The sequence below is a fragment of the Onychomys torridus genome, chromosome 1 (assembly GCF_903995425.1).
Source record: "Onychomys torridus chromosome 1, mOncTor1.1, whole genome shotgun sequence".
NCBI lineage: Eukaryota > Metazoa > Chordata > Mammalia > Rodentia > Cricetidae > Onychomys > Onychomys torridus.
In genome coordinates this window covers 148,648,280-148,670,480 of record NC_050443.1, presented here as the reverse complement: position 1 = coordinate 148,670,480, position 22,201 = coordinate 148,648,280, and the positions used below count along the sequence as shown (strand labels likewise).

General features: G+C 42.8%; 1 protein-coding gene across 1 annotated transcript in view; it reads left to right on the top strand.

The window, feature by feature from the left end:
• Gldc (glycine decarboxylase) overlaps positions 1-22,201 on the top strand; it is a 93,152-nt gene that overhangs the window by 5,779 nt on the left and 65,172 nt on the right. Inside the window, exons 3-4 of the mRNA XM_036209422.1 lie at positions 12,495-12,630; positions 20,277-20,441. Of these exons, the coding sequence (XP_036065315.1) occupies positions 12,495-12,630; positions 20,277-20,441 (301 nt within the window). The remainder of the gene's footprint in view (positions 1-12,494; positions 12,631-20,276; positions 20,442-22,201) is intronic.

Genomic DNA, 22,201 nt, shown 5'->3' with positions numbered 1-22,201 from the left:
ATCACTAAGGTATGACAGACCCTTTGTCCATACATGAAATTCCCTGGACTGACTATTCAGCTTTTTGGGTCTTGAACTGGTGTTTCCTGTGGCCTTTGTCATCAGTAAGTGGTTGACTGCAATTACCAGATTTATTCCCATAGTTTCCTCCCTCAACTTTCTGTCCTCATTTATCGAAAGGCTTCTATGGAAGGTCCTACTCAGGCACCGATTATACTAGAGTCAAGTAATAGTAAAGATGAGGTCCCTAGCACGGTGAGAAGTCCTGAATATTTGGCAAATAGAATGGATACTGAGATTATGGCGTAGGCAGAGGTGAAAGTGTAAAAACATGTGGTCATTGGAGGAATGGTAGATAAACTGTAAATAGACTAGTGGCTGGGGAGTATGGAAAACAAGACATGAGATGCCGTTCTGGAGGATTCAGAGCCAAAAAGTTTACATGGCATATATTAAATGTGAGATAGTTCAGTTGGAACTGGAAACTGACACCAAGATGATGGAAATACACAAAGGTGGAAGCAGGGGATGATGGGAGCCCAAAGGCTGCTGAGGGTCTTGACCCTGGTGTAATGGAACAGAGGTGACAGGAGGACTGAACTAAGAGACTCTCAGATGGCTGTGCAAATCTGGAAAAGGTAGGAGCTGAAAGGCATATGGAGCTCAAGAGGAAGATGGGAGGTACCGTCGTAGACTGAAGAGTCTGCAATGGCTTTGTGGGGATGAGTGACTTCCCCAGTGGAATGCAGAGAAGAAGGAGGCAGCATGTGTGAATGCAGAGCACGGAGAGCGGGAACAGAACAGTTAAGTAGTGTCACCGGGGTCAGGAAGACCAAGTCTTGTGGTCCCTATGTTGAATGCTGGACCTCTCTTAGGTCCAAGAAGGAAGAAGGCCACAGAATCAAGAGCGCCCCCTAGGGTGGTAGGAGTTTGGAAGCTGCCTGCCCGGGGTTCTCTTTGCATGGTAAGCAGGAAGAATAAGACTGAATTAGGCAAAAGTGGAGTTTCCAAAGAGTCAGCATGTCTGTCCAGGAGGTAAAGATGGAGGCCTGCTGAGGTCAAATGGCACTGATTCTGCCAAGCATCATTTAGTGGTCCTGGAACAAGAACCAAGAAATGTGGTCATTGAGTTCAAATGAGGCTGAGTACTGGCATCATCAAGTGCCAAATACTTCAAGGTCTACCAGTCAGCTCAGGTCACTGGGTTCGGAGAGAGATGGAAAGGCTCATCCACCTTGCACCTAGAGGTTCAATGACCAACTTCCTGAAACAGGGATTGAGGGCGTGAGCAGCACACTAATTCTGAATTAGAGGCTCCAGGGCAAGTGCTAGATGACAAGGTTGTGCGCTGCTCTGAGTATTGGTGTTATGACTTCTGTGGGTCTTTGGTAAACCACCTGCTCGGTAGCTGTGTGCCTGGCTTTATGTATGTTGTATGGTGGGTGAAGACTTAGATCTCTTTTTAACATTTATTTATAAGTTATGCCCAGACATAGTGACTCATGGCTTTAATCCCAGCACTTGGGGGACAGAGGCAGGTAGATCTCAGTAAGTTCAAGGCCAGCCTGGTCTATACAGTGGGTTCTTGTATCAAAAACAAACAAACCACCAAAAAAAGTTATTGTTATTTTTTACTTACATGTATGTGCGCTTGTGTGTGCACTTAGAGGCCAGAAGAAGGCATTGCAGTCTCTGGAACTGGAGTCATAGATGGTTGTAAGCTGCCCAGTGTGGGTGCTGGAAATTAATCTCTCATCCCCTGTGAGAACAGCAAGTCCTCATAACTACTGAGCCATCTCTAGCACCTCAGATTTCATTTTCACTGCTTGGGCCTGTTTTGCTTATAATTCCAGGAAATGTTTATAGTACAAACTGAGAGTTTTAGTAAGGATTCTCCATGCTGATTAAACTATGAAAAAATGAAATCTCGGAAAATCTCAATTTATTATAGGCACTGATAGAACTTTGCCAGTAGTGTCAAGTTTCTATTTATGGATATTTCTCCAAAGCTTTAACTTAAAGAAATATAAGCTAAAATATTGCAGTAGCCTACTATGGATTCTGTAACAAGTCAGTTATTAGATGTACTGAACTACCTGCGTGGGAGGGCTTAGGTGACTTACACTGCAGCATGCTAGTCTCAATCCGGCTGTGCTCCTGTCTGCGAAGAGATTACAATTCATTCCTTGGTGAGATTATAAATTAAACCACAGACCTCTCTCCATAGACGGTTCCTTTGGTCTGTAAAAAGTTGTCATTTGCCTTTCCCTCAGGCTGGATAAGTTGTTTGAGTTAAGCTCTTAGAACATACACTTCCCTTGTGCGCTCACTCTGCAGGGCATAATAGTGTGCCCAGGGGGTAGAGAAGAGGGAAAACAAACACTCCATGGATTCCCATTTCAATCTCACCATCTGGCCTGAATAGGAATACATAGGTCATCTGGTGTTCTAGATAAATATTATGAATTGCAATGTTTCCCTATGTTTGCTTTTCTTAAAAAAAAAAAAAAAAAAAAAAGCTAAATAGAGAGGCCCTGATGGTGACCTCTCTGAGAAAGGAGAGACTTGAGTTTGAGGAAGAACAGATCTGATGTTTCCCTATCTTCTCTCTACTGCTGTGGCTGCTGTTCTGTTGATCCTGAAGCTGTGTGTCTTTCAACTTAGCAGGGCCCACTGCAAAGGAGGACTCTGTCCTTTGCAGATGTGAAGGAACAAGCCATCAGACACAGATATCCTGGTGGTGGCACAGTGAGGAGTTACGGGAGACTGAGGCAGGTGGTTTGCCAATTGGAAGAGTCTGACCAGATCAGGATAATGGAAGTTGGAGGGGAGGTCAGACCAGTGTGGTACTTCTCACGTTAATTGTCAGTTTGACGTTGTCTAGAATCACCGAGGAAAGAATATCTAAGGGGAAAGGATAGGTTGGCCTGTGGGCGTGTCTAGGGCAGAGATCATCTTGATTACATTAATGGGAAGCAGGAAGACCCATCCTCGAGTGGTGGCGCCATTCCTCAGCAGGGGGTCCTGTGTTGTTTAAGACTGGGAATGATGGAGCACTGGTGTTAGTGCAGGGTTTGTTTAACGGTTCTCTGTTCTTGACTGTTGACTTAGGAAGAGTGAGCTTCCCAAGTCCCTGCTGCCTTGACTTCCCCACTGTGAATGCAACTGGAATTGTGGGCCAGATTTACTCTTTCTTTTTAAAGCTGTGTTTAAAGTGCAGGTATTTTTATCCACGCACCAAGAAGTGGAACTGAAGCATCATTCTCTGCCTGTAGCTTAGGGCCAGTTGAGTTCCTACTCTATAGTGGCCAGAGAAACTAGTGTGGTTTGGCTTCCTGGGATGAAAAAATTCTGTAATTGAACAGACCTTGGTCATGAAATCCTCCACTGCCCAACAAGTTCATGGACTGGTTGTGTGGGCTTAAACCATGTTATGGGCAGGATAAAAAGGATGTTATAAATGACTAGGTGATATGAGAAAAAGGCTACATTTTTAGGCAGAATTTGAATATTTTGTTTGTTTGTTTGTTTTTTGAGACAAGGTTTCTCTGTGTAGCTTTGCACCTTTCCTGGAACTCACTTGGTAGCCCAGGCTGGCCTCCAACTCACAGAGATCCGCCTGGCTCTGCCTCCTGAATGCTGGGATTAAAGGCGTGCACCACCACAGCCCGGCCCAGAATTTGAATATTAATTCTGACTTTTACTCAGAAAATTCTAATTATACACTATTGACCATGAAATGATCGTGAAATATTTATCATGCTGACACCTGCCCTCCCCACCCAACCCCCACCCTCTGTGGTTTCCACACAGCTTTGGAGCCAAGGGATATGCATGCTGGCAAGAAAAATCTGCCAAGGCAATCTCCACCCTCACAGTCTGTCCCCAGCTTTTCCCTTCAGCCTCTGGCAAAGAAAGACCTTTCTCAAACTGGTGAATTGTCTGGGCAAACTCAAATACGAGAGTGTTGGTCTTCAGTGCTGATGATTCCCTTGGAGCCTTTCTTAGTGTCTTGCCAAGTGGAGGCGGGTGTGACAATGGGGGTGGGGGGAGACTGTGACACTGCTTGCTGCCTGCTCTGTGCTGAGGCTGCTGTCCTGTCACTCCTAGAGCTCTGCACCGCTCTGCTTCCCGAAGACCACCGCATTCCAGGAATGATGCTGTCACTTAATCTTTGTCAGAAGCACAAGATTTTCTAGGGAAAGTGAGGCTCCTCTCTCCCTCCAAACTCAACTTTCTGTGAATCATCTCAGTGATGTCCCCCTCAGCTCAAGCACCAGCATGGTTATTTTCTGTTGTTATTACATTTATCTATTTACTTCCTTTGTGTGTGTATGAGAACATGTGTGGAGGTTTGAGGACAATTTTCGGGGGTGGATGGGACTTGGTTCTCTCCTTCTTCTTCCATGTGGGTCCCACGGTTTAAACTCACCAAGCAGACTCTTAGATTTGGCGGCAAGCACCTTTACTGCCTGAGGCCTAATGTCTTGTTTCCACGAGACTAGTTAGTTCAGGTTGGCCTTGAACTCAGGGCAATCTTCCTGGCTCAGCTTCTTAAGTGCTGGGATTATAGGCATGCATTACCACACTCGTGTATTTATTCTTTAAAAATATGAATGAACAAGGACATTAAGTTTAATATCCCTCATAAGACACACAGAGAGAAAGAGAGAGAGAGAGAGAGAGAGAGAGAGAATGATCATGATCTGAGCAGTGTATATGAACACTGTATAGGACCACAGGAATGCCATCTTCAGATTATGGGAGCAAAGCAAAGCATGAACATACCTTCCTATATAATTAAGATAAAAAAAAAATAGAGTTTTGTCATGAGTTTCAAGGAGAGCATGTGTTTAGGCAACAATACACATGTTGACTCACATAGCCTGCCTGTCCATTTCAAGGCATTTCTTGTACAGATTCATTTATCTGAAAAATCTCAACAGCCATAGCAATGGGTCAAGTGTATAAGACCTAACATTTATTTGAACCAGATGTGGTGACATATATCTTTAGTTCCAGCACTAGAAGGCAGAAGCAGGCATATTTCAGAATTTGAGGCCGGCCTGGTCTATTTAGCAAGAGTCCCAGGTCAGCCAGAGCTCTGTCGTGAGACCCTCTCTCAAAATGAAAAGAAAAAAAATCACTTGGTACAAAGTTCTGGATATTTCAGGCACACACAGCAAGGAAGCTGCCATTAGGAAGTCTTTCTCATGGGGAATTACATAAGCAGGAAGAAGGTGTACTCAGCGAATTCCAAGAAGACCTGCAGTCCCCATCTGGAGGCTCCTAGGAAGCAGAGTGAGCCCAGAGGGCACTGAACTCTGCCCTCTGGCCATCAGGACCAGGGCATTATGCAATGCTCTGAGGCAGAGCTATAAACAGGTCAGAAGCAGGTGTTTGTTCCACAAGTAGAAAACTTGCTGCTTAGATGTGAGAAAGGTTGCTTAGGCTCCTGCATGGTTGGGAGTGCACAGTAGGGAGCTCACACTGTCCAGCAACCCTGCAGGGCTAAAGGCAAAAGGAAGTGACAGCTTGCCTCCAAGTGGTTCTTTTTTGTGAGACAGGATCTCACTGTGCAGCTCAGTTTGGCCTCTTGCTCACTGTGTATCCCCAGTTGGCCTTGAACTCATGGTAATCCTCCTGTCTCAGTCTCCCAAGTGCTAGGATTAATGGCATGAAGCACAGCGCCTGGCTTCCTCCTGGCTTTTAATAGATGTCTCCTTCCTCATTCTATCTCATTTTTCTCCTAGTTAGTGTAACTGTAGTCCACACTCAAGAGTCAATTCCTGTGCCTAGGAATGTTTGCGTTAAGTTAGGAAAAGCATGAGAAATGTGCACCTTCTTGAGTGGGCTCTGGTATGAGAGCAAGGGATCTGGCCTTTTTTCCTTTCTTTTGTCCACACAGCCTCCTGGGGATGAGCTGCCCAGGGATGGGATGGTACAATCTCCTGTGTGGGGGCTTCTAGGTAGGAGGCAAAGGCTGCCACTTTGGGATTAGAGATCTATTTTCTGGAGAAAGGGAGGCACTTTTCAAGGCAGATGAAGTGACAGTGATGGGCACTGTGTTCTTCCAATGGAAATTGTATTTAGATTTGATTATGGTCCAAATCTTAGACTTTGAGGCATGGTTCTGCTCAGTTCCATCTCAACTGGTCCGGACTCAGCATATACATCTCTATGAAATATATATATACACACAGACATACATACATACATACATTCATACATTCATACATATACATATACAACACGAACTTGGTAGGTTTGGCTTTTCCTGTAGGGAGGTGGGAGGATACAGAAGGAAGAGAGATGAGAACTAGACTCTCAACTGGAGTTTAGTGTTTCCCATCATTTACTTTCTGTTGAAAGCAAAGGGAGGTAATAGGATGAGTTATGCTCTGTACATTAAGATAATAGACATTTGTGCCATGTCTATACTCAGCATATATATCTCCTTTTCTCTCATTTTCTTTCCTTCTATTACTATGTGGACATGCCACAATGACTCAAGGGACATTTTTCTGAATGGCTATGAGAAATAACAGCCATTGAGCAAACACGTGAAACTCTTCACACACTAAGCTCTGTGTTCAGAGAATGGTTTTTCTTATGTGTGGGTGAGGATGCCTGAGGTCTTAGATTTTTATCACAGCAATGTCCTGGCTTCTAGTTGGAAAGTTTCAGTTATGATAAGCAATGGATGAGTGAATGGGAACAGCTCCTCACAACTTCTTAGGAAGTGTGACCAAGAACTTATTGTTCTATTTTAGTTTTCAGTTGCTGTGATAAATACTCTGACCAAATAACTCGAAGAAAGAAGAGATTTATTTGGCTCAAAACTCTAGGTTTCAGTCCATCATTGCACACAAGCCAAGGCAGCAGGAACATGAAGAAGCCCAGCCACATTATTACATCAGCAGTCAAGAGCAGAGAGTGGTGCATAGTGCATGCCTCATTAATGCTCCCTTCCCAGAGGATTCAAGATTGGGTCAAGTTACCAATACCCTGTGCTGTACATTGCTGTGCTACTGAGCTATAACCTCACCTCTTTGCTTTTTAAAGACAGAGTCTTGCCCTATAGTCTAGTTGACCTTAGAGTTAAGAACCTCCTGCCTCTGCCACACCATGGCTGGCTTATCATACTAACTATGGTACAAATGTCTATTGTCTTGATGTACAGAGCATAACTCACTCTATTACCTCCCTTTGCTTTCAACAGAGAGGAAATGAGAGCATAAAGATCAGGCTACAATAAGTTTGCATAGGGAAGAGTTCATATTGACCCTAGCAAGGTAGGAGCAGAATCAACATGAACTTGGTAGGTCTGGCTTTTCCTGTAGGGAGGTGGGAGGATACAGAAGGAAGAGAGATGAGAACTAGACTCTGTCAACTGGAGTTTAGTGTTCCCCATCATATCTTGAAGTAATAAAGGTTTGATTTTCTTATACAAGGAACATTCACACTCCTTCACTATTCTAGTTAAGACTCTGGGGTTTCTAGAAACATCAGCATTTCCCATGGTAGTGTTCATGCCTTCCCACTTGAATGTTCCACTTGAGATTTTTTTTTTAAATGTGTGTGTTTGTTTGTTTTGCGTTGATCTCACTATGTAGCCCTTGCTGGCCTGGAACTTGCTTTGTAAACCAGGCTGCCCTTGAATTTTCAGAGATCTACCTGCCTCTGCCTCCTGAATGCTGAGATTAAAGACATGCACCACCATACCCAGTTCAAAAAGCATTTTTATGCTTCTGAGTATAATTACTTTGTTCCTCGTTTATGCTGAATTGCCTTTTAAAAATCACACAAACATTTTATGAGCTTCTTCACATTTAGGTTTCTGCTCCATTTTAAGTGTTAAGTACCATCTTAGTTCCTATGTCAAGTGAAAAGACGGTCCTGCCACTTACCCCCATAGGACTGTCACTGGATTTAATCTCTCTCTCTTTTTTTTTTTTTTTTTGGTTTTTCGAGACAGGGTTTCTCTGTGTAGCTTTGTGCCTTTTCCTGGAACTCACTTGGTAGCCCTGGCTGGCCTCGAACTCGCAGAGATCCGCCTGGCTCTGCCTCCCGAGTGCTGGGATTAAAGGCATGCGTCACCACTGCCCAGTGGATTTAGTCTCTTAACTGGTCTTGAGAGTTGGGTCTTGTTGGGCTACTTTTAGGGAGTGCGGGTAATACCTTCTTCCAGGGTTCCTAGGCTACTCTCCTTGGGGAAACTGGCCCACCTCTCTTACTGCTTCTCTGGGGGGTCCTCCACTACAGATCTGTAATAGAAACTGTCTTTGGTATCATTGAGAATGAGCACACACAGCAGATCATCACAGGACTAAAAAATGAAACCTTATGAAAATTAAAATGTAAAATGAAATAATAAAGAGAAAATTACTGCTGGTCTGATTGCAAAAATCCAAATAGCACACTTGGAGCTTCTTCTACCAGAAAGAGCAGTAGCTTTCAGCTGAAGAAAACAGACCAGCGATGCGGTGGCTGGTGGTGACTGGCGGTGACCAGGCCATGTCTACTCTTCCAGGAGGTCGATGGGTTGACTTTTCGGCAGTCTTCTTGGATTCTGGCACTGAGCTCCAGGGCTCCTGTCACTTTCCTGACCTGCTTCTGAGACTTTGAGTTTTTTTTTTTTTTTAAGATTTATTTATTATGTATACAGAAGAGGGCGCCAGATCTCCTTACAGATGGCTGTGAGCCACCATGTGGTTGCTGGGAATTGAACTCAGGACCTCTGGAAGAGCAGTCGGTGCTCTTAACCTCTGAGCCATCTCTCCAGCCCGAGACTTTGAGTTTTAAAAGCACGATTTTTGAGGGACAGCAAGGTGGCCTAGTGAGTAAGAGTGCTTGCTCTGTAAGCCTGGAGACCTGGATTTGCTCCCAAGAAGCCATGTAAAGATAGAAAGGGAGGACTTGAGTCCTTGAAGATGTCCTCTAACCTCCACATGTGAGTTGTGGCAGGCACACACATTTTTTTTTTTCAGATAATTTAACTTAATGAGAAAGGTGGGTCCATTGTGGTGGTATTGTGTTCCCCCCAATATTGTGCACCCTAATAAATTCATCTGGGGTCAGAGAACAGACAAAAAAAAAAAGGGCGGAGAGGAAAGACAGCAGAAGCAGTGAAGGGTCAGCTCTTGCTCTGACCTCGTGGCTTTTAACTCTGCAATTGCATCTGTGTTTCTTATTTAACAAGATGGTTACATCTACAGTCCATAATCGTGGATCTTGGCACAGTAACTATTTTCCTGTGAGACTCATGTGTTCGCACAGGACACCCCTTTCCACACCTTTTTTTCTGCGCCAGTTCTTTCAAGACTCTCCAGAGAAAACTAAAATGTGGGGTTTCCCCAGTTCTTTGATTGTATCAAAACCTAATTCATTGGGGAAAAAAAACCAAGAAGGATCACTTGGCCAGCATCTTGTTTGTGTTGAAGGTGCATGAGTGCCGTGGCACATGAGTGATGATCAAACAACACCTTTCCACAAATCAGTTCCCTCCTTCTACTGTGGATTCTGGGGATCCAACTCAGGTATTTGGGCTTTTGTGGCAAACACTTCTACCCACTGAGCTACCCTGTCAATCTTACCATAGTTATTTCTAGCCAAGTCAATTAACATTCTATTATTCTTGCCAGGCATGGAGCCAGTTAGAACTAAATTGCTTTTCCCAGTTCAGCTGTTTGTAGAACATGACTTCAAGATTCTCCTGCCTCCCCAGCATTATACTGTGAGGAAGAATGAGCAATACCCAGGGCAGATCTTTTTGTTTATTTGTCTTGAGACAAGATCTCATCTGTAGCCTTGGTTATCCTGGAACTTGTATGTAACCATGCTGGCCTCAAACTCAGAGGTCTTCCTGCTCCTACCTCCAGGGTGTTGAGACTCAGGGCAGATCTTTGGGCTGAATAATTGACTATGGCATTTGAGGTCACCTTGAGGTGGTGTAGGAAGTACTACTGCACATCTGCATCGACTGGATTTTTCTTGGTTTTCTTTTCTGTTGATAGAGTGTCTTCCTATGTTGTCTAGGTTGGTTTCAAAATCTGATGCTCTTGCCTTAGCCTCTCCAAGTGTGTGCTGCCTGGCTTTTGATTTTCGGTACATTCAGAAACGTAGTACCAACCATAGATAGCACCGGTAGATAAACATCTTTTAAACCAGCTGGGTTGATTACTTTGGATGGTAGAGTCTTCATAATGTATGGAAATGTTTTGTCTGGTGAAGACCCGGAGACCACTCTGGCCTGTGGGTGTGGTTTAAGTGTCCAGAAGGGCCCAACTATGCCACAGTGTCTCAAGAAACCATCTGATCAGATGCCTATATTGTTCTGCTAAGGTTGCTGAGATGTCACACTGCAATCTGGATGGCTCAAGCAAAAGGAATTTTTTCTCTCTTCGGCTGAGTTCAAATTCAAGGTGTTGGCAGGTTGGTTCCATGTCGGAGCTCTGAGGAAGAATGTTTTCCATTTCTCTTTCTAGCTTCTAGTCATTGCTAGAATTCCTTGACTTATAGATTCTGTCTTACCATAATCTCTACGTAAGATGGCATTCTCTTTGAGTGAATGTCAAATGTGCTCAAACTGCCATGTTCTTGTAAGAACACCAGTTATTGGATGGAAGATGACCATGATCCAGTATGACCTTGTTTTAATTAGATTATATCTGTGAACTCTCAATTTCCAAGCAAGGTTACAGTCAAAGATACCAAGAATTATGATTTCAGTGTATTGTTTTAGGAGACACAATTCAATTGACAATACTCCTCTCATCCATCTCCCCCCTGGACTGTGGTGCTAACTTCTAACCATGTTTGCCCATGACCAGAATCTTCTCTCTGTGGACTCTCCATACCTTATGTAGAATGATCTTCCCATAATACAGATTCACATTCTCCCAATTAAAAAAAAATATTCTATAACATCTAAACTCTTTGACCAGCAAATCCCTTCAAACTGTTCTCATTTGAGAGCCAGCCCTTTGTCCAATGTGGAACAGGGACCTGTCCGTCTTGCACAGGATCTTAATTGAAGCTGGGCTGGCCTGCCAGGCATTGCTAATTAATCTCCTCTCCTACTGGGCTTTTGAATCAATCACTCTGCCCCTAGGAAGATTGTTTGGGAAGTGATTGGATTCCTGCATTCAAAAATTTTCTAACTAGGTCCCTTCAGGGGAACACTAGTTGAGAGTTCATGTGAGTTTTTCATTATAATTGTTCTTTTATGTTTTAGGGTACTAGGTTTGGTTTGGTTTTTATTCGCTCTTCAAATGACAAAGGGAAGATGTTCAGTTCAGTAGAACAATTATAAACATAATTTAAGCCATGTATTATATAAGGCTGTATGACCTTGCCTGCTTCTAGAGACTATAAGAAAGGAAGGAAGGAACAAGAGAGGTGACTCAGTAGTTAGGAGCTCTTACTGTAGCTGCAGAGGACCTAAAGTTTGATCCTGACACCCACAATGGGCAGCTCACAACTGCTTGCAGCTCCAGATCCAGAGGGTCACTTCTTCTGGCTTCTGAGGATACCTTTACACACACACACACACACACACACACACACACACACACACACACAATGCACACATTAAAAAAATTTATATATAACGAGAAGACACTTTTTATTTTGAGGAAATAGAGCAGAAATTAAAAAAAGACCGAAGAAACATGGAATTAGGCAACTGTTAGAGTTGACTAAAGATGCTGTGGGTGATGGTACATACACCTTCAATCACAGCACCTTGGAGGTAGGTAGATGGCCTATGTAGTTCCAAGCCAGTGAAGACTACAGAGTGAGGTGTTGTCTCAGAGGCACAGAGAGCTGAAAGGAGGAGGAGGAGGAGGAGGAGGAGGAGGAGGAGGAGGAGGAGGAGGAGGAGGAGGAAGAGAAAGAGAGAGAAAGAGAAAGAGAAAGAGAGAACAAAAAGAAAAAGAGTTAAAAGGATCTGGGAATGGCTCAGTGGGTAAAGTGCTTGCCACCGAAGCATGAGGACCTGAGATTGGTCCCTGGGGCCCACATAAAAGCTAAGCATGACAGAGCATGCCTGTAATTCCAATACCCTGGAGGCTGAGACAGGCAGATCCCTGGGGCTTGCTGGCCAGGAAGTCTAGCTGAATCTGTGAGCTCAGGTTCAGTAAGAGACCCTGTCTCCAAAGTAAGCTGGAGGATGATCAAGGAAAACATCCTCTGGCTTCCATTCACACAGGCAAGCATGTGTACCTACACACATGTGTACACATATAAATGTGCAGATACAGAGATGGGAGAATGATAAAAGACTAAAGCTGAGAAACCATGTGCCATTAGGGGCCCTCCCACCAGGCTTCCATATACACTATTTAATGATGGTTGGCTGGATGACTGTATTTTCTGTATAGCTGTTCTCCTGATATGAACACCCAAACAACATGAGGCTTTTTAAACAGTAGGTGGCGTTCCCTGCTGGGGGCATTTTCTCTAGTAACCTGTCTCCTTTTCCCCACAATCAGGTGAGAATGAAATCCTTGCAACTCTGCATGCCATCGCAAGCAAAAACCAGATGTGGAGATCATATATTGGCATGGGTTATTATAACTGCTCGGTGCCCCAGACCATTTTGCGGAACTTACTGGAGAATGCTGGATGGTAATGTATCGCCTCACTAGAGACCAGGACTACTAGACTTATGGTCCTTGTATCTCAGAAATCACACACTGATACCTGCCCCTGCTGCTCTTTAAGCCCCCACCTGGCTTCTCTGGCTGGGGAATTCCTTACAGGGTGTTGAAGTAGAGTCTCAAGCCTTTCATTTCCATAAATCCAGATCTGATGATCTCTTCCTGAATCTCTATACTGCTTTTAGGCAAGGCATCATTCCTCTTTGAGATCCTGGGGCCTTTTAGACTGTGTCTGAATTTAGTCACTCAGTATTGCAGCCTGGCAAAGAATCTTGGGCTTTGTCTTTGGCCAGGATTTTCAAAGGACCATACTCATGTTCCCCTTCTCCCCACATTTCTTGGTCCATAACCAATAGAAATAAAGTGACGTCATGTCAGAAGAATGGAGACAGTAACTTCAGCTTTATAGGCACCACTTATTGAGAAAGTGAACAGATGTCTGTGGACAGGTCTGTGCTGCACAGCCAGCTTCCTCTTCTCGTCTCACCTTGCCAATCAGATAATTTGCTCTTGCCCCTGGGAGTTATATGTGTCAGAAGACAACCTTCAGGAGTCAGCTCTCTTCTACCACGGGGTCTGGGGATGGAACTGATGTGGCCAAGTTTGTCTGACCATCCTGCTGGTTTTGTCCCATCTTTATAGGAACCAGGTCTGTTGGCACCCTCTTGCCTACACTCCACCCCTGTGTGGAGATTTTCACTGCAATATACTCTACTTCCTTATTAATAAGAGAACAGGAAAGCTGGCCCATCCACAGAGCGAGTGTTTCAGTTTTTGAGCTTATAAATGTGCTTTGCCTATGTGTTTGTTTACATTGCTATGGCTCTGGTAAAAGTTTACATGTTAAACTCTAAGGGTGATTTCAAAAGCAAATAGCCTTTCTCTTTTCCCCCTTAGAAATCAAAGTCTGTTGCTGCCCATGAATGGATCGTAGCATTTTCTTCCTGAGCTCTAGCCTGTGGCCTTTGCTTTTAGTGACCATACAGAATATCTGCCATATTTCTCCCTGGCTGTGAGCTAGTATGCTAATTAATTTGGGGGTAGCCAGTGTTTTGAGAGGGAGACAATACTCTGTTTTTCAGTCTCTGGCTTTGGGCACATTTTAAATATTGATGCTTTGCATTACCCCAAAGCTAGTCTGCACCCCAGAGGGATACTGCACCCTGCCATGCTGATAGGGAGGGCTGTGAGCACGTGGGTGGTAGACTTCACATTATACTTCTGAATGGTTTCCATAGCGATGGAACCAACAAATTCCGGTGACGTGAGGTGAAAATAAATGGGTCACATAGACTCGAAAGAATACAAACATTTGGGCTCTTAAAAGAAACTGTACACTGGATCTAGAATTTGTTTCATGTGGTCCACAATCCCAAAGTATCAGTTGCTGATGACATCATTAACAAATACCAACATTTGCTTTTCTCCCGTAGCTTTCTGATTATTATGATCTTGGCAGTAAGATTAAAACAATCCTTTTATGAGTTTTATGAGTCCTTCTGAAAAGTCCCCTACTTTTTCCTAATTCTGAAAGAAAGACATAACCAAAATGATAGAGAAAATTGATCATTATGGAATAAATGCCAATATATATCATGTTGAATATATTACCAAATAACCTATTTCAGAACTATCAGCCTTCTTAGATATGGAGATACTTTTAAAATACATATATTAAAATGCATCTAGAAAAAGAAACCATTTGAATCAATGTTAATTAAGACATATCCATGGATCACAGACATCATTTTTTCCCTTTTTAATTCTTCTAGGTACCTGAGACTGAACACAAGTCACTGTTAGGGACCACTGAGCAACTTCTGCAGTTCCTCAGACAATTGTTTTAAACACATTTTTCTCCTGTGTGTTTGATAGCAACACGGGTGACAAAATCTTTTTAATATGTAAAAATTTTTTTTTTATTTCAGTTGTGTATGAGTGCTTGCCTGAATGTGCCTCTCTGCTCCACATGCATATCTGGCTGGGGTCCACAGAAGAGGGCATCAGGTCCTTCTGGAACTGGAGTTACAAATGGTTATGAGATACCATATGGGTGTTGGGACTTAAACCCTGGTCCTGTAGAAGAGCAGCCAGTGAATATTCCTAACTGCTGAACTGTCTGTCTCTCCAGGCACCCTTTGATAGCTTTTGTTTTGTTTTAGTTTGGTTTTTGGTTTTTGCTTCTTTCGAGACAGGGTCTTGCTATAACCCTGGCAATCCTGAAGTTTGTTTTGTAGACCAGGCTGGCCTGGAGCGCTCAGATACACCTACCTGTGCCTCCCAAGTGGTGGGAATAAGCGAGTGCCACCATGGCTGGCTTGGTAGCATTTTCTAACCATGAAATGTGGGTTATTCTTTACTTCCCTTCACAGGCCATTGCTAAGAAGAGCATTTATGCCTGCTATATTTTCCCAGTGTAAAATAAAAAACCCATAACTATTTTAAAAGTTTGAAGTAGAAGAAGTGACTTTCAAAGCAGTGGTGGGTACACTAACTCAACCTTGGATTATAAAAAGGGTTAACCGGAAGGCTGGTCATGAAAATGGAAATGGTTAAATCCCACTGGCAGAGATCATGGGGTCATTGCAATCTGAGATACAAACAACTGTGACTTTTTCCTGTGGGGAGTAGGGAGCCATCAGAGATACTTGGGTTTTGTTTGTTTTAGTCACTGTGTGCATGTGTGTTTGGGGGTATGAATGTGCTATGGTGCAAATGTGGGGCTCAGAGGACAGCCATGTTGGTTCTGGGGACCAAATTGGGCTTGATGGCAAGTGTCCCTATCCAGTGAGCCATCTTGCCAGCCTTGCCATAGATAGTTTAATGGGGAGTCAAAAGATGTACATTTGCACCTCAAATATTTCATAGTTAAACACTGATAGATTAATATGGCAATGAAGAAGGGCTGGACAGGTGCAGAAGCCACTGGAAGATTGGTGGTCCTTATTTGGATCTAAATGATTTTATGTGATTTCATTTTAGGCTTTTTTGAAACAGGGTCTCAAGCTGTCCAGGCTAACCTCAAACTCACTGTGTAGCTGAGAGTGACTTTGAGCTTTTGTCCTCCTCCTCCCCAGCCCCCAACTAGGGTTAAAGGCATGCACCACCATACCTGGTCCTTCTTTCTTTCTAAATTTATGTGACATTTAAGGTTCTACTGTCTTCATTTTGTGTGTATGTGTGACTAGTGTGTGCATGTACCACACAGAACAAAGGGCACCTTAGTTTTTTTTTTTTAAGTTCCAAACTCTCCTCTCCTCTCCTCTCCTCTTCTCTCTCTCTCTCTCTCTCTCTCTCTCTCTCTCTCTCTCTCTCTCTCTCTCTCTCTGTGTGTGTGTGTGTGTGTGTGTGTGTGTGTGTGTGTGTGTGTGTGTGTGTGTATGTATTCGTGTCCGTGCATGCATGTGTGTGTGAAGGGGGGTTTCATGTTTTCTCTCCTTTTCCTTCCTTCCTTCCTTCCTTCCTTCCTTCCTTCCTTTTTCTTTCTCTCTCTTATGAGATGGGGTTCTTGTCATCTAGTCAAGGTATCCTCTAACTTTTCGTCCTCCTGCCTCAGCCTCCCAAGTGCTGTGATTACAGCATGTGCCCTCGCACCTGGTCTTTCTAGCATCTCCTCCTTTAGCCCTAGCCGGCCTGGAACTTTCTATGGAAATGGCAGCTGTTGCCCACTGTTGTTCAAAACAACAGCTGTAAGGTAGGACTGCACATGCTTTTGAATTAAAAACATTTTGGTAGCTGTTTTGTTTTTTTAACTTAGATATTTGCATGTGTTTATGTTTGTGTAGGCCTCACATAGCCTACCACTAATCTTGACAGTGTGTCCCCCTTGACAAGGTATCCCCCATCCCCCTCATACATCTGCTCCAGATAACTGTCTTGCCTCTTTAAAAGAATTATGCTGGGTGGTGGTGGTGGTGGTGGTGGTGGTGGTGGTAGTAGTAGTAGTAGTAGTAGTAGTAGTAGTAGTAGTGGTGCACACCTTTAATCTCACCCAGCACTCAGGAGGCAGAGGCAAGTGAATCTCTTGAGTTCAAGGCCAGCCTGGTCTACAGAGTAAGTTTTAAGACAGTCTTGTCTCAGGGGGGGGAAAAAAATAGGTGCAGCTGGGTGTGGTGGAGCTTGCCTTTAATCTCAGCTCTTTGAATTTAATCTCTGAGTTGGAAGCCTGTCTAGTCTATAATAGACAGTTCAAGGCCAGCCAGAACTACACAGTGAGACTCTTTCTAAAAACAAAACAAAACAAAAACCCCAAACAAACAGAAAGAAATTGTCCATGGAATGTTAACTGAAGAGAAAAATAAGGCCTCACACAGACTGTATTTCTGCTTCTTATAAGTATAAATATGATTATTATGTGGAAAAGAAACTTCAAACAACACCTAATGTTGATTAAGTTATCTTGAAGTTTGGGGATTTGGGTGCTTTTGCTTTTCCAACCCATTCCAATGAACATGCTTAACATGCTCACACAAAAAAAGGTAATACAGAATTCCCACACAGAGAAGTTGGTTAATAAATTGTAGCCGTTGTCTCTGACATTTGGGATATGCAATAATAAATTAAATATCAGTTTAGTACCACCACACAGCCCTCACTTCTGCAGCACAGGCACTAAAACTGGAATTATATATACAGAGAAGACCTGCACAGCGCCTGTGCAAAGATGACCCACAAACTGGGAAGCATGTCATATTAAATGACATGGACTTTGGGCTTTTTGACTAAACCACTTTTGTTAACGTTCAATACAAAGCTCAACTGCTGTTGGTCTGATAGATTGGGGAAAAGAAAAAGATCATCCGGAGGAAAAAATATCACTGTTTACATTTTGGTTTATTTGCTTGCTTTTATAAGCTTATAAGAATGAGGTATTTTATACTTTGCTTTTTAGGGTGTTTTATTCTTGTTGTTTGAGTTAACGCTCTACCCTTTAAAATTAATGTATTATGAGCATCATCTCAATGTTAGGAATATTTATAGCATTGTTTTCAATGACTGCAAGCAATATGTACATGTGTAATTTGCCTCACACACAATTCCCCTTTTAACAGTCACACAGTTGTTACTCATTTTTTTCTACAGTATTTATTCCATGCTGAATTCTTTTGGAATACTTCTCTCTCCTAGTATATTTTATTCCTGAGAATATAATTCAGTCTTTTCTATTTATCAGTTGGGGTAGCTGGTACATGCATATATTCCTCTGCGGGTGTGCTTATGTCTGCAACCTGTCTACATCTTAAATGATGGCTCTGCACACAATGAAAGTGTCCTGTTGGGCAGTCAGTCTAAGCATATGGCGGGAACAGTGTCACATCTGTCTTCCTAATAGCAAGCTGTGCATGCTGGTCTTGTCTGGCCGGACATCACCAGTGCCCATTGTCTGTGCTTTTGTGTGACCTTGTTTCTCTCATTCCCTTTCAATGGCCTGCCCTGTGTGTTCACTGTATGAGTCATCCATTCCAGTTCACCAGTCACGTAGAATTTGCCTTTACAATGGTGAATCCAGGCTGTTCAGGGAATTAACCGAAGTAACAATGCATTCTGCTGTACAGACACACACACACACACACACACACACACATACACACACACACATACTCACACACACACTCAGTAACACCAGTGAAAGATGGAGAAAATTATTTCACAGTACTGTGGGCTAAGACTGTCTTCAAACATAAACCATGTTAAATAAAGCCAATGTAACAATGCTTTCAAAGCCTGTGTGTAATTACCGGAACAGGAGAAAAAAAAGAAAAGGATATAAAAATCAAAGCCATTAATAAATCACTTAAAACTCTTTGGCTTGGTGTCTTTGTTAATTTTTTTTTTTTTTAATTTCTGTGATAAGACACCATGATCAAGACCACTTATAGAGGAATTTATATGGGGTCTTATAGTTCAGAAGGAGCATAGCGGCAGGCAGGCATGGATTTTAGAGCCTGCTTATAATAAAACATACATGGATGTTCTGAGGAAAAGGCCCTGTCAAGTGTTTGCTGAGGACCTGAGTTCAGATCCTCCGCACCTATGTAAAAGCTGAGGGCCACTGCGCTTATCTGCAATTCCTGTGCTGAGGAAGAGGAGGTAGATGCATCCCTGGAGCTCATGGGTCCAAGCTGGCTTGATGGACTCCAGTTTCAGTGAGAGTTCCTGTCTCAAAAAATAAGCAGGAGAGCAACTGAGGAAGATACCCAGCATTAACCCCTGCCCTCCACATTCACATACAGCACATATATAAAATACATGTGTACATTAAATAATTAGAAAATAAAGATAATTAAAATAGTAATGTAACAAAAAATAATGTAGAGAGCTGGGCATGGTTGCTTTTGCAGAGGACCCAGATTTGGTTACCAGCACCTATATGGTGGCTCACAATTACCTGTAACTCCAGTTCCAAGGGATTTGATAACCTCTTCTGACCTCCATGGGCACTCATGTAGTGCACATACACACATGCAGGCAAAGAATTCAGACATGTAAAATGAAGTAGGTAAATAAAAAAAAATGCAGAGGGAAAATAAAGCTTGCCTAGACATCAGAGTATGGAGCTAGCCACTAGTTAACCACAGAAGCCAGGCAGTAGTGGCTCACATCTTTAATCCCAGCACCTCATGCCTTTGATGTGCTCAAAGAATACCCAAAGAAAACATGCCATAATTTGGCTTTTTATTGCTGTGACCTGTAGTGCAAATTCTAATTGGTCTTAATAATAAAAACACGTAGTCATATAGAGGGGTAAATGCTGAAAGGTCAGAGAGACAAAGGAGCAGGCCACAGCCACTTCTTACCTCCCCAACTCCTCAGCCTGAAAGGGAAGTGAGTTCCTGTCTCCTCCAGCTTTACATTCCTCTCACCGCCCAGCCATGTCACTTCCTGTCTTTACCTCCCTAGTGCTGGGATCAAAGGCATGAGGTGCTGGGATTAAACATGTGTGCCACTATTGCCTGGCACACAATGTCTAGGCAAGCTTTATTTGTTAGATCACAAACAAAATATCACCACAGTGACTAAGTAATTTAGGGGTTTATTTTGGCTCAGGGATTTATTTATTCAGTGTGCTGGGGGGCAGGGACTATGCTCCCTAGAGACCTATGTCAGCATGCACATGGAGATAGGAGGACTGCTTGCCAAGTCAGTTACCTCCTACCATTTGGGTCTCAAGGAATGAACTCGGGTTGTCAGGCTTAGTGGCAAACACCTTTGCCTGCTGAGCTATCACCTTGTTCATCACAGAAGTCAGTCTGTCATCAGTGAGGGGACAGAGCAGTTTGTGTCCTGGCAGCTAGGAACCCACCTACCTTTTTCAATCCAATAGGCTTCCAACCTATTGGATGGTGCTGTCCACATCCAGAGTGGGACTTTGCTCACATTCTGGCTGGGTCTTCTACCTCAGTGTATCCTTTCTGGGAACTTCCATACAGACACACTCAGATGTGTACTTCATTGATTTTAAGTCCAATCAAATTGATTGTATCAGTCTTGCTGATCAATGTGTTGCATAATTCTCAAGAGATTTCAGCATTGAATTTGAAAACAAAGGAATTTCTTGAGCTTTTCTGGATAAGAGAGGCACAGTTTGGACTCGGTCTTCTGTTTCCCTCTCAGGGTCACCCAGTATACTCCGTATCAGCCAGAGGTGTCTCAGGGAAGGTTGGAGAGTTTACTCAACTACCAGACCATGGTGTCTGACATCACAGGTTTGGACATGGCCAACGCCTCGCTGCTGGATGAGGCAACCGCGGCTGCAGAGGCGATGCAACTGTGCCACAGGTGAGAGGCTCACTGGGAGAGTCCCTCCAAGAGAGGGGCATCCCTAGTCCCCAGCATCTTAAACTGTGGTTTGCAACCTCAGGTAGGGTTTCATAGATGATGTAGAGTTTGTCCAAAAAAAAAAAAAAAAAAAATTGGCAACAGTAAAAAAATTTTTTCCTAAATGTGGGGCAACCAAAAATTAATTTAAAATACTAATGAATCTGAGGTATTTCTGGCAGAATTTGCATCATCTGACTTCATTACAGCCTTGGTCCTCAATACACATGACACATGTACACTTTGCACTTCACATGCCTACAAGTCCCACACCAACAAATGCTACCTGAAACATCTCAGCTCAGGTTCAAGATTATTGCATGATATGAATTATAGGAGTGGGGGTTTTGTTTCTGTTTTTGTTTTTGTTTTGTCTTGTCTGATTTTTTGGTTTTGGTCATGTCTCTGGCACCCCAGGCTGGCTGTATAGCTGAGGATGACCTTGAACTCCTGATTCCCCTCCCTTCATCTGAGTCCCAAGTTTAGGATTATGGGTATGAGCTACCATGTCCAGCTGCACTATGGTCCTTTTTACCGTACTTCAGAAGTTTTCTGCTCTCATAGAAACATGACAGTTTCATTACAAAACACAAAGTCTTCATACTTTCCTGCCATATTTCTCAGCATGTACATGGCAAATTAGCATATCTTTGGGTTACACTATGTTAGAATGCTTGATTTCCGAAAGTTGCTGTTTCATTTGCTGATGAATTTCATAAAAACATTAGATGGATGTTGGCTTGGGGTAAAGACAGAATTTGAAACAATTTCTAAATGGCTCTAGAGGTGCTTTAGCTATATTGTGCTATATTTATATCAAGAGGTATCTTAGTATTGACAGTCATAAAATCAAAATGGCCATCAACTTCAGGAACACTGAAGATACTCTACATTTTCTGTGATCAAACATTCAATTAAGATTTAATTCTATAAGTAAAAATAAGCACATCTACCTCATTAATATGCAGATTTGCTTTAGCAGCTGGGCCAAGCATCCCAACAGAAAAATAATTAAATAGATAAATTTGCTTTTATCAGTTGACATCTATCTATCTATCTACCTACCTACCTACTACCTATCTTTCTATCTAGGTATGAGAGTTGTTTCAAAATAAATTTCTTTATGCTTAATTGTCACCAAATGATTGATTTGGATGTGTATTTTCTATACCTATATAACTTCTCTCATGGAAAGATTTATCTGATAAAAATGAGTCATAAGTTGAAAAGTCTTAAGAATAAGAAGCCCTGGTTGGAGGGGCTTACCAATTCTCTCTCTCTTTCCCTCTTTCTCTTACACACACACACACACATATATATGTGTGTGTGTGTATGAAAGATAATATTATCAGTTAATAAAAAAAAGTGTTACAATAGTTTTTTTTTTTTTTTTCCCAAGCTTCTAACTGCTTGACACAAAAACATTGTTTTTCTTACATAAGTCCAAAGGTGACTTATTGGACACCCCTGTTATCAAGGACAGGCGTCCCTGTCTGCCTGCCATCTTTAGCATAACATTTTAACAGTAGGTGATTGTTAGACCTTTAGCCATGAAGTCAAGATCTGCCCTCAGGAAGAAGCAAGGGGAGGAGACCTAGAGGGATTTCTAGCCATTCAGAGGCCTCTACAGAGCTGTCACTCAATAGCTTTCACTTATATTTCACTGACCATCCTTCCTTCATATGACCTGAAGAAAGAAGCTTGGTATGGGCCTATTCCTG